The following is a 21,709-nucleotide window of genomic DNA, read 5'->3' on the forward strand; positions in this document are numbered from 1 at the left end:
ACCCGACGGGAGGCTCTAGTCACACGACATTTTTTTTTTATATGTAAATTTGTACATTACACTGACTTAGCAAATGTCATAGGATAATGGCGCAAGTGCGTTGTATTAGCACCACACTTTCCTCGTGCCAGCTACAGCTGTGTAGGAGAGCTTCTGAAAAGAAGTATTTATGCAAGTCAACTATGTAACATGCAACATCGTCGTGAGCCGACGTGGTTCGAACAGGCATGGTGGTCGATGCAGGACGAATGGGAATTTCGATTTCAGCAGTGGTGCAGGAATTGGGCTTCACACGTTCAACCATGTCCTGGGTGTATCGTGAGTGGTTGAATGAGGATGTCACAGTCCACCACAGACCAACTACCGCCCGTCCAGCCACCCTCGACGACTGTGACATCTGAGACGGATCGTCAATAGTGGCACAAGGGCAGCAATACTTAGTATGTGCCGGCCATGTCCCCCAGTCGACAATCCATAGGAACATAGGTACCATGGACTATGGGAGCTAGCACCGTACACATGTGTCACTGTTAACCTAACGTCATCGGGAACACAGCTGGCATTTGTCGCCAATCACCAGGGATGGATACTGGAACAATGGCATAACGTGATATGGTCCGACGAATCATTTTCTCAACTGCACCATGCCGATGGGAGGCACACTGTGCGTCGCAGACCACACGAATGATGGATCCTGCCTTGCAAGAAGATGTGGTCCAAAGCTGTGGAGTCTCCGTTATGATCTGCGGTGCTTTCTCCTGGTATGGAATTGGCGCCATAGTTGCTCCGGAAGAGTCTTTGCAAGGTCTGTGGTACGTTGAGCTGATCGGGTACCATCTCCATTCCTTGTCGGCCTTCCAACAACCTGACGGTTCCGCAATGGTTCAAGATGATAACTTTCCGCCATCCAGATATGAGCGCCACCAAGAGTAACTGGGATGTCACGGAACTCAGGCTCCATGCCATGGAGCCTGCATCCACGAACAGATCACAATTGGCTGCAGCTCTGCAAGCGATTTGGTGTCCTGTTTCCAGAGGAGGAGTCCAGGGACTTGTAGGCTCACTTCCATGGCGTTTCACTGCAGTCCGCAGTGGCAGGCGAGGCCCCACGTGGTATTAGAAAAGCAACTGGAATCACCTAACAGAGGAAAGTCCACTGGACCTGACGGGTTACCAATTCGATTCTACACAGAGTACGCGAAAGAACTTGCCCCCCTTCTAACAGCCGTGTACCGCAAGTCACTAGAGGAACGGAGGGTTCCAAATGATTGGAAAAGAGCACAGGTAGTCCCAGCCTTCAAGAAGGGTCGTCGAGCAGATGCGCAAAACTATAGACCTATATCTCTGACGTCGATCTGTTGTAGAATTTTAGAACATGTTTTTTGCTCGAGTATCATGTCGTTTTTGGAAACCCAGAATCTACTATGTAGGAATCAACATGGATTCCGGAAACAGCGATCGTGTGAGACCCAACTCGCTTTATTTGTTCATGACACCCAGAAAATATTACATACAGGCTGCCAGGTAGATGCCATTTTCCTTGACTTCCGGAAGGCGTTCGATACAGTTCCGCACTGTCGCCTGATAAACAAAGTAAGATCCTACGGAATATCAGACCAGCTGTGTGGCTCGATTGAAGAGTTTTTAGCAAACAGAACACAGCATGTTGTTATCAATGGAGAGACGTCTACAGACGTTAGAGTAACCTCTGGCGTGCCACAGGGGAGTGTTATGGGAGAATTGCTTTTCACAATATATATAAATGACCTAGTAGATAGTGTCGGAAGTTCCTTGCGGCTTTTCGCGGATGATGCTGTAGTATACAGAGAAGTTGCAGCATTAGAAAATTGTAGCGAAATGCAGGAAGATCTGCAGCGGATAGGCACTTGGTGCAGGGAGTGGCAACTGTCCCTTAACATAGACAAATGTAATGTATTGCGAATACATAAAAATAAGGATCCTTTATTGTGTGATTATATGATAGCGGAACAAACACTGGTAGCAGTTACTTCTGTAAAATATCTGGGAGTATGCGTGCGGAACGATTTGAAGTGGAATGATCATATAAAATTAATTGTTGGTAAGGCGGGTACCAGGTTGAGATTCATTGGGAGAGTGCTTAGAAAATGTAGTCCATCAACAAAGGAGGAGGCTTACAAAACACTCGTTCGACCTATACTTGAGTATTGCTCATCAGTGTGGGATCCGTACCAGATCGGGTTGACGGAGGTGATAGAGAAGATCCAAAGAAGAGCGGCGTGTTTCGTCACAGGGTTATTTGATAACCGTGATAGCGTTACGGAGATGTTTAGCAAACTCAAGTGGCAGACTCTGCAAGAGAGGCGCTGTGCATCGCGGTGTAGCTTGCTGGCCAGGTTTCGAGACGCTGCGTTTCTGGATGAGGTATCGAATATATTGCTTCCCCCTACTTATACCTCCCGAGGAGATCACGAATGTAAAATTAGAGAGATTAGAGCGCGCACGGAGGCTTTCAGACAGTCGTTCTTCCGCGAACCATACGCGACTGGAACAGGAAAGGGAGGTAATGACAGTGGCACGTAAAGTGCCCTCCGCCACACACCGTTGGGTGGCTTGCGGAGTATAAATATTGCTGTAGATGTATTAGGTGCCTATCCCATGACATTTTCTTGGTCAGTGTATGTATACGAGTATATTTGCCGCGCGAAGTGGCCCCGCAGTTAGACGCGCCATGTAACGGATTGCTCGGCCTTCCCCCCCAGAGGTTCGAGTCCTCCCTCGGGCATGGATGTGTGTGTTGTTCTTAGCCTAAGTTAGTTTAAGTAGTGTGTGAGTCATGGGACCGATGACCTCAGCACTTTTGGTCCTTTGGAAATTCACACACATTTGAACATTTTTTTTTCTACGCATGTTTTTTGTAAGTCTAAAGCGATGTGTAACAGCCACGCCATTAATGATAATTATCTCATCAAAGAAATGAAGTTGCGTAATTAATTTTTTGTTCAAAAATGGTTCAAATCGCTCTAAGCACTATGGGACTTAACATCTGAGGTCATCGGTCCCCTAGACTTAGAGCTACTTAAACCTACCTAACCTAAGGACATCACTCACATCCATGTCCGAGGCAGGATTGAAACCTGCGATCGTAGGAGCAGCGCGGCTCCGGAATGAAGCGCCTAGAACCGCTCGGCCACAGCGGCCGGCTAATTTTTTGTTTGGTCACCCACACACGCCTGCAGTCTCAGTACACAATGAAATCTGTGCGCCACAGTCCCTTAGTATGAACATAGACGAGCCAAAACGAAACGGTGCAGCCCAGCGCTAAACTGGAGAAGCGTACACTGAGTGGTTGTCCATATCTGGAGGGGAAGAAATCCGTAACAATTCATGCTGAGTCGGTGGAAGTGCACGACAACAATACACCATCATGTGACGTCGTAGTTACGTAATGTGGACGCTTCCATTGTTGTCAGATAATTATGAATGACAAAGAATCAAGTGGCAGACTGTCTGTCTGTGGAGAATCAGGAATCTAAAGAGAAACAGAGCCTTTATCCTCCTACATCGGCGTGTCACAATCGAGGCGGTGGTAGAAAAAGTGAAAAGTCAATGGAAAAACAGTTCTCAAAATCTTACAGTACATTTTGAGAATGACAAAGATTGACACCTGCTGTGCAGCTGCTGTTGCAACATGCAAGATCTTCTCCATGTCTGCGAATGTAAAGAAGACTGTGATAATGGCGAATGGATATACAGATATGTCCTCCTAAGATTAGCCTTGTTGAATGTAAACGTGGTGGCTGTTCTTTGGCACATGTCCGTAAGAACAGGCGCCACTTTGATCCTGCAGCTACTATGAACCAGGAGACGATGGAATTCGTGACATTTAGTTTCCAGTGAGCATTGATTTAAATCAGTGGGAAAAGTAGAAAATTTGTGCCGGACCAGGATTTGAACCCAGGTCTCCTGCTCGGTATGCATTTTTTCCCTTGATACCTGTTTGTTCGTGATTGTTAGTTCCATTTGTTCGGGGCGGACGTCTCATGAAGCTTGTTCAAGTTCCTCGTCGTTCCATTAACTCAGTTTTTTTTTTATTACGGAGGGCGGGTAACCCTCTGACGAACATGCTGAGCTACCGTGCCGGCAGCCATTCGGACACATCGATCATCGCAACTGCATGGACTACCCAAGGTCACCTCCCGCAGACGCAAATTCTCAACGTATCCACCCACTACTGGCAGGAATCGGCGAAACGCTGCCAAAAATGAGGATAATAGCCAGGGACACAATGTCAACAGTGTGCAGATGAGTTAAGATCAGTGGTATGGAAGGCGAATGGTTGACTTCACTTTACTGAGAGAATTTTAGGAAAGAGAGGTTCATTTGCGAAGGAGACCACATATAGGAAGTTGGTGCGACCTATACTTGAGTACTGCTCGAGTGTTTGGGATCTGTACCAGGTCGGATTAAAGGAAGACATCGAAGCAATTCAGAGGCGGGCTGCTACATCTGTTACCAGTACGTTCGACCAATATGTAAGTCTTACAGAGATGCTTCGGGAACTCAAGTGGGAATTCCTGGAGGGAAGGCGACGTTCTTCTCGAGAAACACTACTAAGAAAATTTAGAGAACCGGCATTTGAATCTGACTGCCGTACGATTCTATTGCCGCGAGCATACACTGTGTGTAGCAACATGAAAGTAAGATACGAGAGAATAGGACTCATACGGAGGCATATATACAATCGTTTTCCCCTCGCTCTATTTGCGAGTGGAACAGGAAAGGAAGTGACTAGCAGCGGCACACAGGGTACCCTATGCCACACAACCTACAGTGACTTGCCGAGTATCTTTGTAGATCATACGTAGATATAGAATTTGGGTCTGACGGAAGTCGTGCTAGGGTAATCTATGCAGTTGCGATGACCATTGTGGCCAGATGGCTAAGTCGTCAGAGCATCTGCCCAGTGAGGGGACCCGGTTTCGAATCCCAGTTTGGCACAAATTTGCAACTTTTCCATTGATTTAAATCGATGCCCACTGGCACCTAAATTTCATTAATTCCTTTGTGTGTTTGTGAATGTAGTCGAGAAATTCTTCTACCTCTCTTTCCTACAGTCAGAAGATCATTCTCTAGGCGCTGAAGTAAATGCGACAATTGCCAAACCGGCGAACACTTTCCGGAACCTCCGCACAAGAGTGTGGGACAACAAACAAACACATCAAAAAAAGCTTTGCATCACCTCGGTTCCTAGAGTTCCGGAACCTGTACAGAAAATTGGAGTACAGATCAGCATTAACATCATTTCCGCCCTTTTTATTGCTCATGAAAACCACACATTGCAAGTCGTACCACCATACAGCGAGACCTTCAGAGGTGGTGGTCCAGACTGCTGTACACACCGGTACCTCTAATACCCAGTAGCACGTCCTCTTGCGTTGATGCATGCCTGTATTCGTCGTGGCATACTATCCACAAGTCCATCAAGGCACTGTTGGTCCAGATTGTCCCACTCCTCAACAGCGATCGGCGTAGATCCCTCAGAGTGGTTGGTGGGTCACGTCGTCCATAGACAGCGCATTGCAATGTATCCCAGGCATGTTCCATAGGGTTCATGTCCGGAGAACATGCTGGCCACTCTAGTCGAGCGATGTCGTTATCCTGAAGGAGGTCATTGACAAGATGTGCACGATGGGGGCGCGAATTGTCATCCATGAAGACGAATGCCTCGCCAATGTGCTGCCGATATGGTTGCACTATCGGTCGGAGAATAGCATTCACATATCGTATAGCCGTTACGGCGCCTTCCATGACAACCAGTCGCGTATGTCGGCCCCAATAACGCCACCCCAAAACAGCAGAGAACCTCCACCTTGCTGCACTCGCTGGATAGGGTGTCTAAAGTGTTCAGCCTAACCGGGTTGCCTCCAAACACATCTCCGACGATTGTCTGGTTGAAGCTATATGTGACAGTCATCGGCGAGGAGAACGTGATGACAATCCTGACTGGTCCATTCGGCATGTTGTTGGGCCCTTCTGTACCGCGCTGCATGGTGTGGTGGTTGCAAAGATGTACCTCGCCATGGACGTCGGGAGTGAAGTTGCGCATCAAACAGCCCATTGCGCGCAGTTTGAGTCGTAACACGACGTCCTGTGGCTGTACGAAAAGCATTATTCAACATGGTGGCGTTGCTATCAGGTTTCCTCCGAGCCATAATCCTAACGTAGCGGTCATCCACTGCAGTAGTTGTGCTTGGGCGTCCTGAGCGAGGCACGTCATCTACAGTTCCTGTCTCTCTGTATCTCCTCCATGTCCGAACAACATCGCTTTGGTTCAGTCCGAGACGCCTGGGCACTTCCATTGTTGAGAGCCCTTCCTGGGACAAAGTAACAATGCCGACGCGATCGAACCGCGGTATTGACCGTCTAGGCATGGTTGAACTACAGACAACACGACCGTTTCTGGTGGAATGACTGGAAGTGATCGGATGTCGGACTTCCACCGTCTAATAGGCGGTGCTCATGGATGGGTGTTTACATCTTTGGGCAGGTTTAGTGACATCTCTGAACAGTCAAAGGGACTGCGTCTGTGATACAATACCCACAGCCCACGTCTATCTTCAGGAGTGCTGGGAACTGGGTGATGCAAAACTTTTTTTGATGCGTGTAACTGAGGGTGTCTGTGAGATAGGTGTATACTTTGTGTGACAGTTTCAGAGGTGTACACTACCAGGGTTAATTCATTCGGTATAAAGCTATCGGTTGCCTCAGATACTATCTGAAAACAAATACACATTCCCAGAGAACTCTAAGTACAGCATTGGGGAATAGTGGACGAGGGAACGCAAGACAAGAGACAGAGATTTCACGAAGAGATTTTGGGAAGAGGACAAGGAAGCTGTCAGAGCGAGCTAACAAATTCAAATGCGCTCTTCTGTTGGGCATAACGAAGAAAGAGAGGAGGAGAAGGAGGGGAAGAGGGGAAGGATGAGTAGAGTAGGAGAGACAGGGCTGCCACTGGCTGGCGGCGCCGGCCCGGCCGGTACCTGGGGTGGAGCGGCGGCTGCCAGCGCAGGGCGACGCCCTCGGCGGTTGGCAGCCCTGGTGCCGCAACGGCGCGCAGCCGCCTCGGCGCCGACGGCCGCCCGGCGGGTGTGCTGAAGTGGCGGACCGCGCTTCGACTCCCGTCGCGCACGCTGTCCGAGAAGTAGGCGCGCACGTAGAACTCGTATCGCGTGTGCGGCCGCAGCCCCGACAGCACGGCGCGCCGCTCCCGCAGTGGCAGCATGGCGAACTCCATCTGCAGCACGCGGCAGCTCCTCTGTAGCCCGCCTCACAAATGTGGGGGCACGCTTCTCACGCGCGTACCAGTTACGAACTAGCGACACCACGGACGAAGCGTCGAAACAAGGCACAAGTTTCTGAAATGAGTAATACTGGGGGATTTGGTAGGTCACGATGCACTCCACAGCGCCTACGAGGGTGCTGCGTTTATGCCACATCGCTGCCCACCTTTATTACGTTTTGTTGCTTTGATCATACAATATAGGGATTCATGGCCGGTACTGATTTCAGGTATGAACAAACCACACCATGAAAATATAACATTCTAAAATTTGTAAGACTTTATTATTGCGTACTGCATAATGTCAGAAAGTACAGGGTATCTACTGCCGAAAAAGACGTTTGGGCACCTTGTTTTCTGACACATACATGAAGTTGCCTTGGTATCGACTTAAATAGACAGGCATCATAAAAATTCATGACACACACTTCTAGAGGTTGTACAGCTGCTCATAGGTTGTGTCCCAAAAATGAACAGCATAGAGACGGAAGTGATGACACTTCCTGCAGGACCTGGCCATCATTCTGCAGGACAATGTTCAAGCACGTACAGTGCAAGCTGTTACTGATTTCTTTGACTGATGGGGCTGCTAAGTGCTATACCACCTACTGCACTTCCCTGACTTAAGCCCTCGTGAGTTCAACTCGATTTCTAAAATGAAGGTAACACTTCACGGCATTGGCTTGAGAACTGCTACAAATTCGTCGGGCAATAGACCGCGCCGCTCGAAGTGTCAACACAACTGGCACTCCTAAGAGTATCCTACGACTTCCACTACTTTGAAGGTCAGTAAAACTTTGAAACATGTATCTACTTTGTACGAACTTGTAATGTTATGTGAGCCTCACTGCCCCTTTTCTTTAATCTAATTTGTGTCTGATTTTATTCTGAGAAGCTCAGTAATGTATGTAAATACCGTAAATGTAAATTTGATTCAAAAAGTACTTGAAGTGAAGCGAAGCGGCAGCTGGACAGCAAGAAACTCTTTAGCGCGCAATCCCCGCAACGATCGTAGTTGTGAATCTTTGAGTGTGGACTCTAGAAAAAAAAGACAAATGATTTATTAAAAAGGAGGACTGTTAATCTGTATCTTGTGGAAAGAGGACGTTCTGCTAGGCCGTCGCTCAGAACGTATTGTTACATTTAATGAAAATTGATGTTTCAGTGATAAAACCGAGTAAAGTATGTGTAAGAGTTGCCAAACATTTATGTATACAAATTTTATGGAAGTGAAGAATAGAAGTATCTTGTTTTTGGAAAAGGAGGTGAACTTCATTGTCGTCGCCGTCTATCAATCGGCAGAATTGCAAGTGTACAAAGTTCACTAAAATACAGGAAAAGAAATGCATTCTCTATAGTTTTCATTCAATAAGTAACAACGTCTAATAATTTATTAATTACAGTAATTGGATTATGTTCTTGTACAATAGTATGGTGCTGAACTCCACTGACCAATTTTGATGTAGCAGGACGTGTAGTTTGAAGGAAGTTTGTGTGCCAAGCAATCTCCTTCTCTCACGAAAAGCAGTTTGCTGTTTGATCTTATTTATTTACAGTAATGGTCCCTTAGGTATGGAAAGCTACGAAAACTTGGGCTCAAAGCTATACGCAATACGGCCAAGTAACCAACAGAGTCGTATTTTAAGTTTTAAAGAACAATAACTTCCTCCAAATTGTAATACGTCACCAACTGGTGCAGAAGCTGATCATTCAAGGAGGCAGCAACCAAAATTCAGGTACCAGTTACGACTTAAAGTAAAAATCTCAATCAAAAATCATCTCTCTCTCTCTCTCCAAACACATATATAAATATTCATATTATTAAGATAAAAGCCATTTTATAAGCTGTAAATAAATAATTGCCACCATTAAAGTTCCAACCCTCGTAGACTGCCTTGGATTAACACATCGCAGAACTATGTCATCCGAAGCAATTTTTGAACAAACAGTTCCATTCTCACAGGAGGTCAGGTTTCATACACAGATTCACGTATTACCTCCTCGGAAACCGATCAAAGAACGGAAGCGATCTTTTTTAGCAGTTTGGCATCCTTTCCACCAATAAGCACTGATAGTAACTAGAAATTGTAATTACCATTTCCTGATGAACTGAGTAACACTGACATTATCATTAACAAGTTCTCAGTGCAAGTAACGTCACCAGTGCGGCTGGAGCTGTGTATCAACATTTAAACAGTGAATATAAACAAAAGAAGTTTCTCTTCTCTGGGCCCAGAGTCCCCCTCTGCTCCAGTACTTTACTGCTCTTGCTCACCCGGCCGTTCTCACGCTATATTACCACCTGACGCATCTTTCGATGAGTCTGCTTTGTCGTTCTACTTACTCGCTAGTTTACCGTTACTTATCTTCCTATACTGTATATTAAAACACAGCAACAAAATGAAAAGAAAGTGCGTAGCGATGTGGCATAAACGCCGTACTATGACACACTGTTCCCCCAGTTTAACCCTGTGCGACTTTTATCTTACAAGGGAACCTCCCCATCGCACCCCCCTCAGATTTAGTTATAGGTTGGCACAGTGGATAGGCCTTGAAAAACTGAACACAGATCAATTGAGAAAACAGGAAGAAGTTGTGTGGAACTGTGAAAAAATAAGCAAAATATACAAACTGAGTAGTTCATGGGAAGATAGGCAATATCAAGGACACTGGGACCGCAGGAGCGCCGTGGTCTCGTGGTAACGTGAGCAGCTGCGGAACGAAAGATCCTTGGTTCAAATCTTCCATCGCGTGAAAACTTTAATTTTTTATTTTCAGTTTATGTGACAAACTCTTATGTTTTCATCACTTTTTTGGGAGTGATTATCACACCCACAAGAATACCTAAATCGGGCAAGGTAGAAGAATCTTTTTACCCATTCGCCAAATGTACAAGTTAGGTGGGTCGACAACATATTCCTGTCATGTGACGCACATGCCGTCACCAGTGTCGTATAGAATATATCAGATGTGTTTTCCTGTGGAGGAATCGGTTGACCTATGACCTTGCGATCAAATGTTTTCGGTTCCGATTGGAGAGGCACGTCCTTTCGTCTACTAATCGCACGGTTTTGCGATGCGGTCGCAAAACACAGGCTCAGACACTAAACTTATTACAGTGAACAGAGACGTCAATGAACGAACGGACAGATAATAACTATGCAAAAATAAAGAAAGTAAAATTTTCACTCGTGGGAAGACTTGAACCAAGGACCTCTCCTTCTGCAGCTGCTCACGCTACCACGGGACCATGGCGCTCCTGAGCTCACGTTCTCCTTGATGTTGCCTATGTGGCCCATGGACTACTCAGTTTGTATATTTTGCTTATTTTTTCACAGTTCCACAGAACTTCTTCCTGTTTTCTCAATCGATCTGTGTTCAGTTTATCAAGGCCTACCCACTGTGCCAAGTTATAGCTAAATCTGAGGGGGGTGCGATGGGGAGGTTCCCTTGTTAGGAGGGAGGGGGCATTAAGACAGAAGGCGTACAAATAGCATTCACACTCTTTAGGTGAACTTAAAACTAACATTCATTAAGAAAATGTTCGCCACTGGTAGCTGAGTGGTCAGTGCGACAGAATGTCATACCTAATGGCCCGGGTTTGATTCCCGGCTGGGTCGGAGACTTTCTCCGCTCAGGGACTGGGTGTCGTGTTGTCCTTATCATCATCATTTCATCCCCATCGACACGCAAGTTGCCGCAGTGGTGCCAACTCGAAATACTTGCACCATGCGAACGATCTACCAGACGGGAGGCCCTAGCCACACGGCATTTCCTTTAAGAAATTGCTGCAATTTCTCGGAGGAAACTGTAGAGTGTAATAGGCAATCTCTTAATTGGGTGGCAAAATGCATGCAGAGCGAAGGGAGGCATTTCCAGCTTCTGCTTGCTTGATTCACCTTCATAATATACTACTCTTTTTAAGTGTTTGTGTTACGTTTGTCAAAAATAATTGACGCGACAAAGCATACTAAACTTCCCGCGGAGCTCCTGTCCCTGCAGCCGTCCTCGCCGACCGCGAAAGGGCTTGCACTAACGACTGATCATCCTGTGAATCTACAGTAATGACATATTTTTAAAATGGTAAATTCTGCCCTAACTTTTACCCTTAAATTTTCATGATGGGAACTTAAGATCGTTTACCTGCAAATTGAGTGTACTTAACGTGCGTTACATTGAGTTGCTGGGCGAATTAAAGAAGCTAACACCAAAACATCTCGAAAATTCATATTTGAAAAGTCCAAATTGTTTCTGCATTTGATGCTAAGATTTGCATTAACAATTTCTGCAATAAGAAAGTATAAAAATCTAGTTTCTTTGGCTCTTCAGTGTATAATGACCTTGTGCAGAATATTAATAATAACCTCAAACTTTTTCGGATGATGCAGTTCTCTCTGTCTGAAAGAAGCTACATAAATATTCAGACAGATGTTTATAAGCTCTAAAACTGGTGCAAATATTGGGAACTTGCTTTAAATGTTCTGAAAAATAAAATTGTGAACTTCACAAAACGAAGAAAACATAGTATCCCACGGCTGTAGTGTATCGGTGAGTCACAGTTGGAATCAGCCAACTCATGCAAATACCTGGGTGTAACACTTTGTAGGCATGTGAAATGGAATGACCACATAGGCTCAGTCATGGGTAAAGTAGGTGGTAGAATTCGGTTTACTGGTAGAATACTGGGGAAATGGAATCAGTCTGCAAAAGAGAATGCTTACAAATCACTTGTGTGAAAAGTTCTACAATATTTCTCTAGTGTGTGGGACCCGTACCAAAAAGCACTAACAAGGCTCAAAATGGCTCTGAGCACTATGGGACTCAACTGCTGAGGTCATAAGTCCCTTAGAACTTAGATCTACTTAAACTTAACTAACCTAAGGACAACACGCACATCCATGCCCGAGGCAGGATTCGAACCTGCGACCGTAGCGGTCGCGCGGTTCCAGACTGTAGCGCCAGAACCGCTCGGCCACCAACGGCCGGCCACTAACAAGGGATATTGGACATACACAGAGGAGGGCAACACGAATGGTCATTGGTTTGTTTGATCCATGGCAGAGTGTCACAGGAACTGAACTAGAAGACTCTTGAAGATATATGTAAACTATACCGAGAAAGTCTGTCAACAAGGTTTCAAGAATCGGCTTTAATTGAAGGCTTTAGGAACATACTACAACCACCTATGTATCGCTCATATAAGGACCATGAGGATGTGATTAGAATAGTTACTACATGCACAGAGGTATTCTCGTGCTGCATATGTGAATGGGATGGGAAGACACCATCATAATTGGTACAATGGGACGTACTCCCTACCATGTACTTCACGGTGGTTTGCGGAGTATAGATGTAGATTTAGATGTTTTTCCACTTTCTCTGTATGTGGGATAAATCTTCGATATGGTGCCTCTTGAAATACCAAACATTTTCGCTACCTCTGTATTGTAAGCACACTTGATACGAGCATCAACAGCTGGACAACGTTCGAATTCACTTAGCTTCGACATGGTACACTCACAACTACGCAGAATCACTGTTCTGACCACTACTGACAGTTGCAAAGTATTGAGGATATTGCAGATGTGCCGTTCGTGATCAGATACAACCGCGTTACCTGGAGCTTTGAGTAGCATCTGTATTTACGAGGCGTATTCCGAAAGAAAGGTCCAATCGGTCGCGAAGTGGAAACCACAGTGAAAATCAAAAGCGTTTTATTTGAAATAGTTAGCCAGACCTACCAGCAACGTCTCTACCTAGTCGTAGCTCCATCTGAGACATTTGTCGTAGCGTTGTACCAACTTTACAATACCGTCGTCATACAAGGCAGCCGCTTGCACTTTTCGCCGATTCTCTACGCTCATTTGCAGTACGTTGTCTATGCCACAAGGTTGACTTCACAGCCAGTGGCTCATGTCAGCAGAGATGAAAATCAGGGAGAGCAAAGTCCGGGCTGTATGGAGGGCGATCAAAAGCATTCCATCGAAAACGCAGCTGGGGCGTCTTCATTGCCCCTGCACAGTGCAGCCGAAAACTGTCACGAAGAAGGAAATGCATGACAGTTATGTTGTGTGGGCTGCATCAGATCAGGCGCAATCTCTCACGGGCACTCATACTTGGGGAAGATGCTGTTTTCTAGGCATCTTTACGTGCCCACTGTGCGTTCAAAACTGTAAATACAGACGTGAAGCGATCAGTGGGCATACTAGAGACATCGTCCAACACACCTATACCAAGCTTTATCGGATTTTCACTCTGGTTTCCATTTCGTGACCGATCGTACCTTACATTCGGAGTACGCCTCGTATGCTCGAGCTTGCATCTTTCGAGGTGTTTCCATATTTTTATCGAAGGTGGTGGTGTCACGCATGTTGTGTGGTTACAAGATGTTCGCTGGTACCCAGGGTGGGAAGCACTTAATGAATCGGTGTGGTGCTGCCGTTACCCACCTTACAGCCGTCTGTGTGGCACTCGTCGACATAGAAGGCAACCGCCTGCACTTTTCGCCGATTCTTTGCGCTCATTTGCAATCCGTCGCCCGTGCCACAACGTTGACTTCACAGCCAGCTGTTCGTGTCAGCAAGGATGAAAATCGGGGGGAGCGAATTCCGGGCTGTAGGGAGGGCGATCAAACGCTTCCCATCGAAAACACAGCTGGGGCGTCTTCATTGCCCCTGCACAGTGCGGCCGCAAACTGTCACGAAGAAGGAAATGCAAGACAGTTATGTTGTGTGGGCTGCATCAAATCAGGCGCATTGTCTCACGGGCACTCATATTTGGCGGGAGACGCTGTTTTCTAGGCATCTTTACGTGCTCACTGTGCGGTCAGAACTGTAAAGACAGACTTGAAGCGCTCAACAGGCATACTGGAGACATTGTCCAACACACCTATGCCAAGCTTTATCGGATTTTCACTGTAGTTTCCATTTCGCGACCGATCGGACCTTACATTTGGAGTACGCCTCGTATGCTCGAGCTTGCATCTTTCGAGGTGTTTCCATATTTTTATCGGACCCCTGTGCATAAGGTGGTGGTGTCATGTATGTCGTGTGGTTACAAGGTGTTGGCTGGTGACCATGGTGGGAAGCACTTAATTAAGCAGTGCAGCGCTGCCATTAGCCACCTTAGAGCCATCTGTGTGAAACTCGTCGTCATAGAAGGCAGCCGGCTGCACTTTTCGCCGATTCTCTACGCTCATTTGCAGTACGTTGTCTGTGCCACAAGGTTGACTTCACAGCCAGAGGTTCATGTCAGCAAAGATGAAACTCAGGGAGAGCAAAGTCCGGCTGTATGGAGGGCGATCAAACGCATCCCATCGAAAACGCAGCTAGGGCGTCTTCATTGCCCCTGCACAGTGCGCCGAGAACTGTCACGAAGAAGGAAATGCGTGACAGTTATGTTGTGCGGGCTGCCTCAGATCAGGCGCAATGTCTCATGGGCACTCATACTTGGCGGGAGACGCTGTTTTCTGGCATCTTTGCGTGCTCACGGTGCCCTAGAACTTAGAACTACTTAAACCTAACTAACCTAAGGACATCACACACATCCATGCCCGAGGCAGGATTCGAACCTGCGACCGTAGCGGTCACGCGGTTCCAGATTGAAGCGCCTAGAACCGCACGGCCACACTGGCCGGCGATTCTTCGAATGAATCTTAGTCTGGCATCTGCATCACCGACGATTAATTTTATGTTATCATTCCATTTTAAATCACTCCTAATGCGTACTCCCAGATAATTTATGGAATTAACTGCTTCCAGTTGCTGACCTGCTATATTGTAGCTAAATGATAAGGGATCTTTCTTTCTATGTAATCGCAGCATATTACTCTTGTCTACGTTGAGATTCAATTGCCATTTCCTGCAAGATGCGTCAATTCGCTGCAGATCCTCCTGCATTTCAGTACAATTTTCCATTGTTACAACCTCTCGATATACCACAGCATCATCCGCAAAAAGCCTCAGTGAACGCACGTGGTGTGGTCCCAAGGTGTTGGCTGGTGCCCACGGTGAGGAGCACCTAATGGATCAGTGCGGCGCTGCCATTACTCACCTTCCAGCCGTCTGTGTGGCACTCGTCGGTGTTCCGCTGCGCCGCAGACCCGGCGACCCCGTCGTCGCTGGCCGCGCTGTAGTGCAGCACGTAGCCGATGACGCCCGGCAGGCGCGCCGTGACGCCGCCCCTGTCCCAGCGCACCTCGGCCGCCGTCTCGTTGAGTGGGCGGGCCTCCGCGTCGAACGAGACGCGGCCGCAGGACGCCAGGTAGCCATTTGACACGGGGGACACCTGCACCACAGAGTCATCCGTCCACCTGTACACCTGCTACGAGGGCTGTCCAGAAAGTAAGTTACGATTGATCGCGAAATGAAAATCACAGTGAAAATCAGAAATGTTTCATTTGTAACAGTTAGCTACACCTTTCAGCTACTTCACTACGTAGTCGCCGTTCTGACTCAGACATTCGTCGTAGCGTTGTACCAACTTTCCAATACCCCCATCGTAGAAGGCAGCCGACAGTGCTTTCCGCCACTTCTCTACGCTGGCCTAAAGCTCGTTGTCTGTGCCAAAATGTTGTCTTCATAGCCAGCAGTTCGTTTGAGCTGAGATGAAACTCAGTGGGAAACAATTACGGGCTGTATTGTGGGTAACCAAACATTTCCCATTGAAACGATGCAGGAGCATCTTCGTTGCCCCTGCAGAATGAGGCTGAGAATTGTCTTGAAGAAGAAACCGCACGACAGTTGTGTAATATTGGTTGCATAGCTTCAGGGGAAAATTCTCGCCAGGCCCTCGTACTTGGCGGGAGACACTATTTTCAATAACATCTTTACGCGCTCACTAAGAGCTCAGGAATGAAAAGAGCGACATAATTCTACCTAGAGTCATACTAGAGACACTGTCCAACACATCTTTGCAAAGCTTTATCGGATTTTCATAGTTGTTTCCATTTCGTGACCGATCGTAACTTACTTTCTGGACAGCCCTCGTACTTTGCCTCCCTGGCACCTGGACCGCATTTCAATTGGCCAACACGGACGAAAAAACCATACAGTGGCTGTCTGCGAGGAAAACAGCAAAGTGGAGCATCTCTACTCGCTAGGTTGGTCCGACACTGTCCCACAGAACAATTGTGCCCTTGCCCACCCGTCATCGCTCTTGTGGGCTGGTACGTGTACTGTAAGGTTAAGTGCAAGTTGAGATGCATATAGCCTGTGTGAAGTGATATGACATTACGGTGCAACAAGCACATTCTGCACGGGCCGTGCAGGTCCTGTGCATATTGAGACGTACAAACATTCATTCCCTGCCCCAATTAGTGATGCATTGCACTGACAGGGTTGAAGCATGCCCATTGTATCCTCTCCTCCCCTTGTCTCCTTCGTCGACGTCGTCGGTAGTGGTTGTGGTTTGTTTGGTTCTCTCTTCTTTCATCTTCTTACGCTCGGCAAATCCTCAGGGTCCTATGTTCGAAGAAGAGGGGAAGGGGAACATCTCATTATCTTTTTGAAATCATGATATACAACAAAACATTAAGAACTTCCAATTTATATCCTTCGTTCGAGTACGGCAGGAAAAGAAAAAAAAATAAGTGTCACTATTTCGACAAAAGTGATAACATCGATGTGAAATTGTAGTTTCTACAGTTGGTCGTCTACAGAATTGACACGCAACACATGAATTGTCTTTCCACGTAACTATATTTTATAGAGGTCCCGATTTGGCTAAATAAAATCACATTCATTCGGAACTCAATCATAATTAATACCAATTTTTATAGTGTTCGCCTGTGTGTATATGGGATTTTCTACTTATAACTCCGTTCCAGCTACACGTGACCCAACACTGTTGATATGTTGCTATGTGACCATACAATCAAATCTAATTCCCGAAATTTGTCTTTTTCCTCACGAATTGTCTTTCGTAATAGTTAATTAAAAGTCAGTTCAGAATCATACGCTTTCTCAAAACAACTTCCGATCTTAGTATTATCGGTAATAATTCTTCGTTTTATGCGAAGTATACATTGATGCTGTAGCGCGATCCCTTGTAACATATATCGCGCCTAACGCCTCACTGATAAAGTGCTCAAGATGTGACCTTTATTTGGACAGTTAGCGTATTCCTTTTTGTCTCCCTCTCTCTCTTCCTTTTACCACTCAAAGGACTCAATAATTAATTAGAATTGCCCTCTACGCAATCAATTAGGACTAAAACACGAAATTCACTTATCACGCACCAGAGTAACGTGATAGAGTGCTAACATCTCTGTCTTTATCAAAGAAAAAATATACTTCTTCATTGTCAAGTCTGTGTCAAATCACTATTATATCACTGTGAATACGATATAATAGTCATATGATTTTACTCATATCATACACAATTATTTCAATAGCTCTTCAAATAAAAAATCGAATTAAAAACCACAAATATTACTATCGGGGTACATACAATACGTTTCGATATATCAAAAAAAAAATTCGATTCAGCGTGACGTTACGCATTAACACTTGCTGTTACTCTACCAGCTCAACATGACACTACGCTTTTCTTGGAATCGAAACTTCGCTGTCAAATTACTTTCGGAGCATTTCTTACTTTTACTACGATTGACACCTTACGTAAGGTTACACCATGCAACCTTTCTCAAACGATATTACAGAAATTATTCAGAAAAAATGATTTTTACGTTACTTGTAACTTTATATGTCAGCTAAGCTATTGGTCATACTTATTGTGATATTCACATTTAAGTGAGACACTGTGCGAAATATGAAAGTCTGCAATGAAAAATAGAGGTCGCTTTGATATTGTATTTGGTGTAATTACACCACAGGCTGCCGCATATGAAATTTAGCTTACACGTTGAATTTTTCTTTAGACTTGATAGGACAGGGCGTATACAGGGACAAGGAAAAAAATTTCCGGATTTTTCCCAGTTAAAAATACACTTTTTCGCAGGTGAAAATACACTTTTCCGGTTTACGAGTCAGTATACTTTCCCATGGAACTACAAAACTTGTTAATCCTTTGAAAGGTTATACACTGGCATAGAACTTCCTGGCACTGTAGTAAACGATACTCAGAAAAAAAAAAAAACTTGGAAAAATCTTTAAGTGCAGCAACATCTGCGCTGCATATCTTCGTATTACGGTACGCTGCATATTTTCGTAATTACGAAAGTATAAATTCGAATTGCACCAAACAGCACATCACTTTCCAAAGCATTGAAAGCGAGATCGCGATGCCCTTTTGCAAGCCAATCATAGCTCGTGTCACGTGATCTCAGCCATGCATTCAGCCAATAATAACATCACTGTTAAGTAGCGCAAACACACAAATAGGAAAGGTTAATGGTTTAAATTAAAATACATATTTACAAGAAAAGATAAGTTTTCACATGTAATATTTTTCTGGAAGATTATTGAAAATGCGGCTTGAAGTGCACATACGTATATCTAGATTTACAAAGAAGTAGGCCCCAACCTGATATTAAATTTTTCAGTGTGGTTTTCGGAAGGCTAATTTTCTTGGAGTATCAGCACTGTACTATCTCATGTTTGGTTCTTTATTATGGCATAATGCCATACGTGCTGGAAGATGAAAACGTGCACCTGAAATTCAACGAACAATTGGAACTAGCCTGTATTGTGGAATGAAACGTTTAGTTTCAAATAAATTGACTGTCTCAGTGGAAAAATTAATAAAATCCAAATTTCTTTAGCCACCCGAGAAAAATAACTTCATTGTTCTGAAAGGTGATTGTTGATTGACTGCCAAAAACGTGGAAATAAAATAAAATCACAAAATTGAAACTAATAATAAATGTAGCGTTCCATAATTATGTGAATGTACGAGGGCCGTTCAGAAAGTAACCTCCGGTTGATTTAAAAAAATACACCAAGTTAAATAAAAATATTTTAATATATACATCTTACAACTACATCTTTGCACTATTTTTCTACATAGTCTCCATAGCGATTGAGGCACTTATCGTATCTCTTCACAAGCTTTGAAATTCCTTCTGCATAAAAATCACCCGCTTGTGCCTGGAGCCAGCCTGTGACCGCATCTTTGAGCTCTTCGTCGTCATCAAACCGCTGTGACCCGAGCCATTTCTTCAAATGCATGAAGAGGTGATAATCACTTGGCGCCAGGTCTGGGCTGTAAGGTGGATGGTTGATAACGTCCCACTTGAAGGACTCAAGAAGGGCCGTTGTTCTGCGAGCAGAGTGAGGACGGGCGTTATCGTGCAAAAAAACCATACCGGAAGTCAGCATACCATGGCGTTTGTTATGTATAGCCCGTCGTAACTTTTTTATCGTTTCACAGTACACGTCTTGATTAATGGTCGTACCACGTTCCATGAATTCAACCAACAACACCCCTTTGGCATCCCAAAACACCGTTGCCATCAGTTTTCTGGCAGAAAAATCTTGCGAGGCTTTTCTTGGTTTGGTAGGCGAATTTGAATGTGCCCACATCTTTGATTGTTCTTTTGTCTCAGGGTTCACGTACTTAATCCAGGTTTCGTCACCGCTCACGATTCTGTTTAACAATGGTTCTCCTTCGTCCTCATAACGTGACAGAAAGTCTAATGCAGAGGCCATTCTTTGAGTTTTGTGGTGGTCGGTAAGAATTTTGGGCACCCATCGTGCACAGAACTTACGGTAACCCAATCTTGCTGTCACTATCTCGTACAAGAGAGTCTTAGAAATCTGTGGAAAACCAGTAGACAACTCCGACATTGAGAAACGTCGATTTTCACGAACTTTTGCATCAACTGTCTGAACGAGTTCGTCAGTCACCAATGATGGTCTACCACTCCTCTCTTCATCACGAACGTTTTCTCGTCCACTTTTAAATAAACGTACCCATTCACGGACAACTCCTTCACTCATAACTCTCGGTCCGTACACGGCACAAAGCTCACGATGAATAGCTGCTGCAGAATATCCTTTGGCTGTAAAAAACCTTATAACAGCACGCACTTCACATTTGGCGGGGTTTTCTATTGCAGCACACATTTCAGACTGCCACAAAAACTAAACTAGCGCAGGTACGACGTTCACTCGACCACAGCTTGATGCCGACTGACCTGTTGAGTGCGTCAACGCACAGATGGCGTCGCTACTCCCCCCACAACCCGCACTGTGACCAATCGGAGGTTACTTTCTGAACCGCCCTCGTATTTTACTTCATTTGATAGCTCCTGGCCACAGAAATCCGTTTTGTTTCCATTTGACATAGGAGCTATAAACGAAGAGGAGACAATAAAATCACTTAAGGTAAACACGGGTCACATAGCAACTACCCCCTCTCCACTATAAGCCAGACTGGTCTGCGCAAGCGCGGATCTGGCAGCTTGGACGCGCCAGAAGAATTTTTCCGGTTAGCATCTGGCTTCAACTACCGAGAATCGGGAGGAGGTACTGCTCATCTGCGACTGAACTGCGCATGCGCATGAGCCCTCTGGAATCCGCTTCAACGAAACTAATGTAAACACTTGTGGTGTGATGTTCACCAGAAGCAGTTTGTTGTTATGAAGTATTGCACAGTCTTCGTCCTAAGCCTTCGACACATTTTGCTGTTGGCAGACGCTTGTGTGTGCACGGTGTTTTATTGTTGTAAATGATGCATTTCCTTTGCGATTTAAATCTTATGTTTCGTCTCTCGTTTATATGTTGTTGCTGCAGTATTATTCTGCAGCAGTGGGATACAGTAATATTCTTTGTTAGAGTATCAGTTCTTACCAGTCAAAATTAGAATAATTTAACTGAAAAATAAAATAATGAAAAATTCCCGGAATTCCGAAAAATTACCGGGTTTTCTCGGTTGTCCCGGGGCGTATACTCCTCGCAGACTGTCTCTAGTCTAGAGTAAATAGATTTAATGCACCGCATTCACTTTCGATTGCAGGCAAACAAGAATGAAATATTCAGAACACCCCTCATACATCCTAAACTGGTAGAGTTATCGAAACGAAGTTTTGGAAATGGTAGCATGCATTTTGCCAAGTGGATAACACGTCTACTTTGATAGAAGTGAAGTTATAGTTTTTCTTTTCAATCGACTACTGTAATTTCTAACAGTGGAAATAGAAATTCCTAGCATGAAAACAAACACGGAATTTTTTCTCTTGTGTTACAGCAAACCGGTACAATGTTTTCCATGAGATATTTGGCGTGTTTCCGGGGTCTCCTGCAACGGCACGAACCCGCAACACAGCAGCGCTTTGCGGGTCGTCGTTCCGGCTCCGCAGGCGCACCCGCGGAAGACAGCCGAACTACGCCCGAGCTGCAGGCAGCAGGCTAGATCAGAGGGCGCGCAAGAGCAGTGGAGGCTGCCACATCTACGGACCTTTTGCTGCATCCGCTTCGCTATTTT

The 21,709-nt window shown here is 45.3% G+C and overlaps 1 protein-coding gene across 1 annotated transcript in view; it reads right to left on the minus strand.

The window, feature by feature from the left end:
* LOC126209871 (insulin receptor-related protein-like) overlaps positions 1 to 21,709 on the minus strand; it is a 190,574-nt gene that overhangs the window by 92,614 nt on the left and 76,251 nt on the right. Inside the window, exons 7-8 of the mRNA XM_049938996.1 lie at positions 15,377 to 15,610; positions 7,026 to 7,279 (exon numbers count right to left, since the gene is read on the minus strand). Coding sequence (XP_049794953.1) covers positions 7,026 to 7,279; positions 15,377 to 15,610 — 488 coding nt within the window. The remainder of the gene's footprint in view (positions 1 to 7,025; positions 7,280 to 15,376; positions 15,611 to 21,709) is intronic.

This window comes from Schistocerca nitens, chromosome 10 (genome assembly GCF_023898315.1).
Source record: "Schistocerca nitens isolate TAMUIC-IGC-003100 chromosome 10, iqSchNite1.1, whole genome shotgun sequence".
In the NCBI taxonomy this organism is placed as follows: domain Eukaryota; kingdom Metazoa; phylum Arthropoda; class Insecta; order Orthoptera; family Acrididae; genus Schistocerca; species Schistocerca nitens.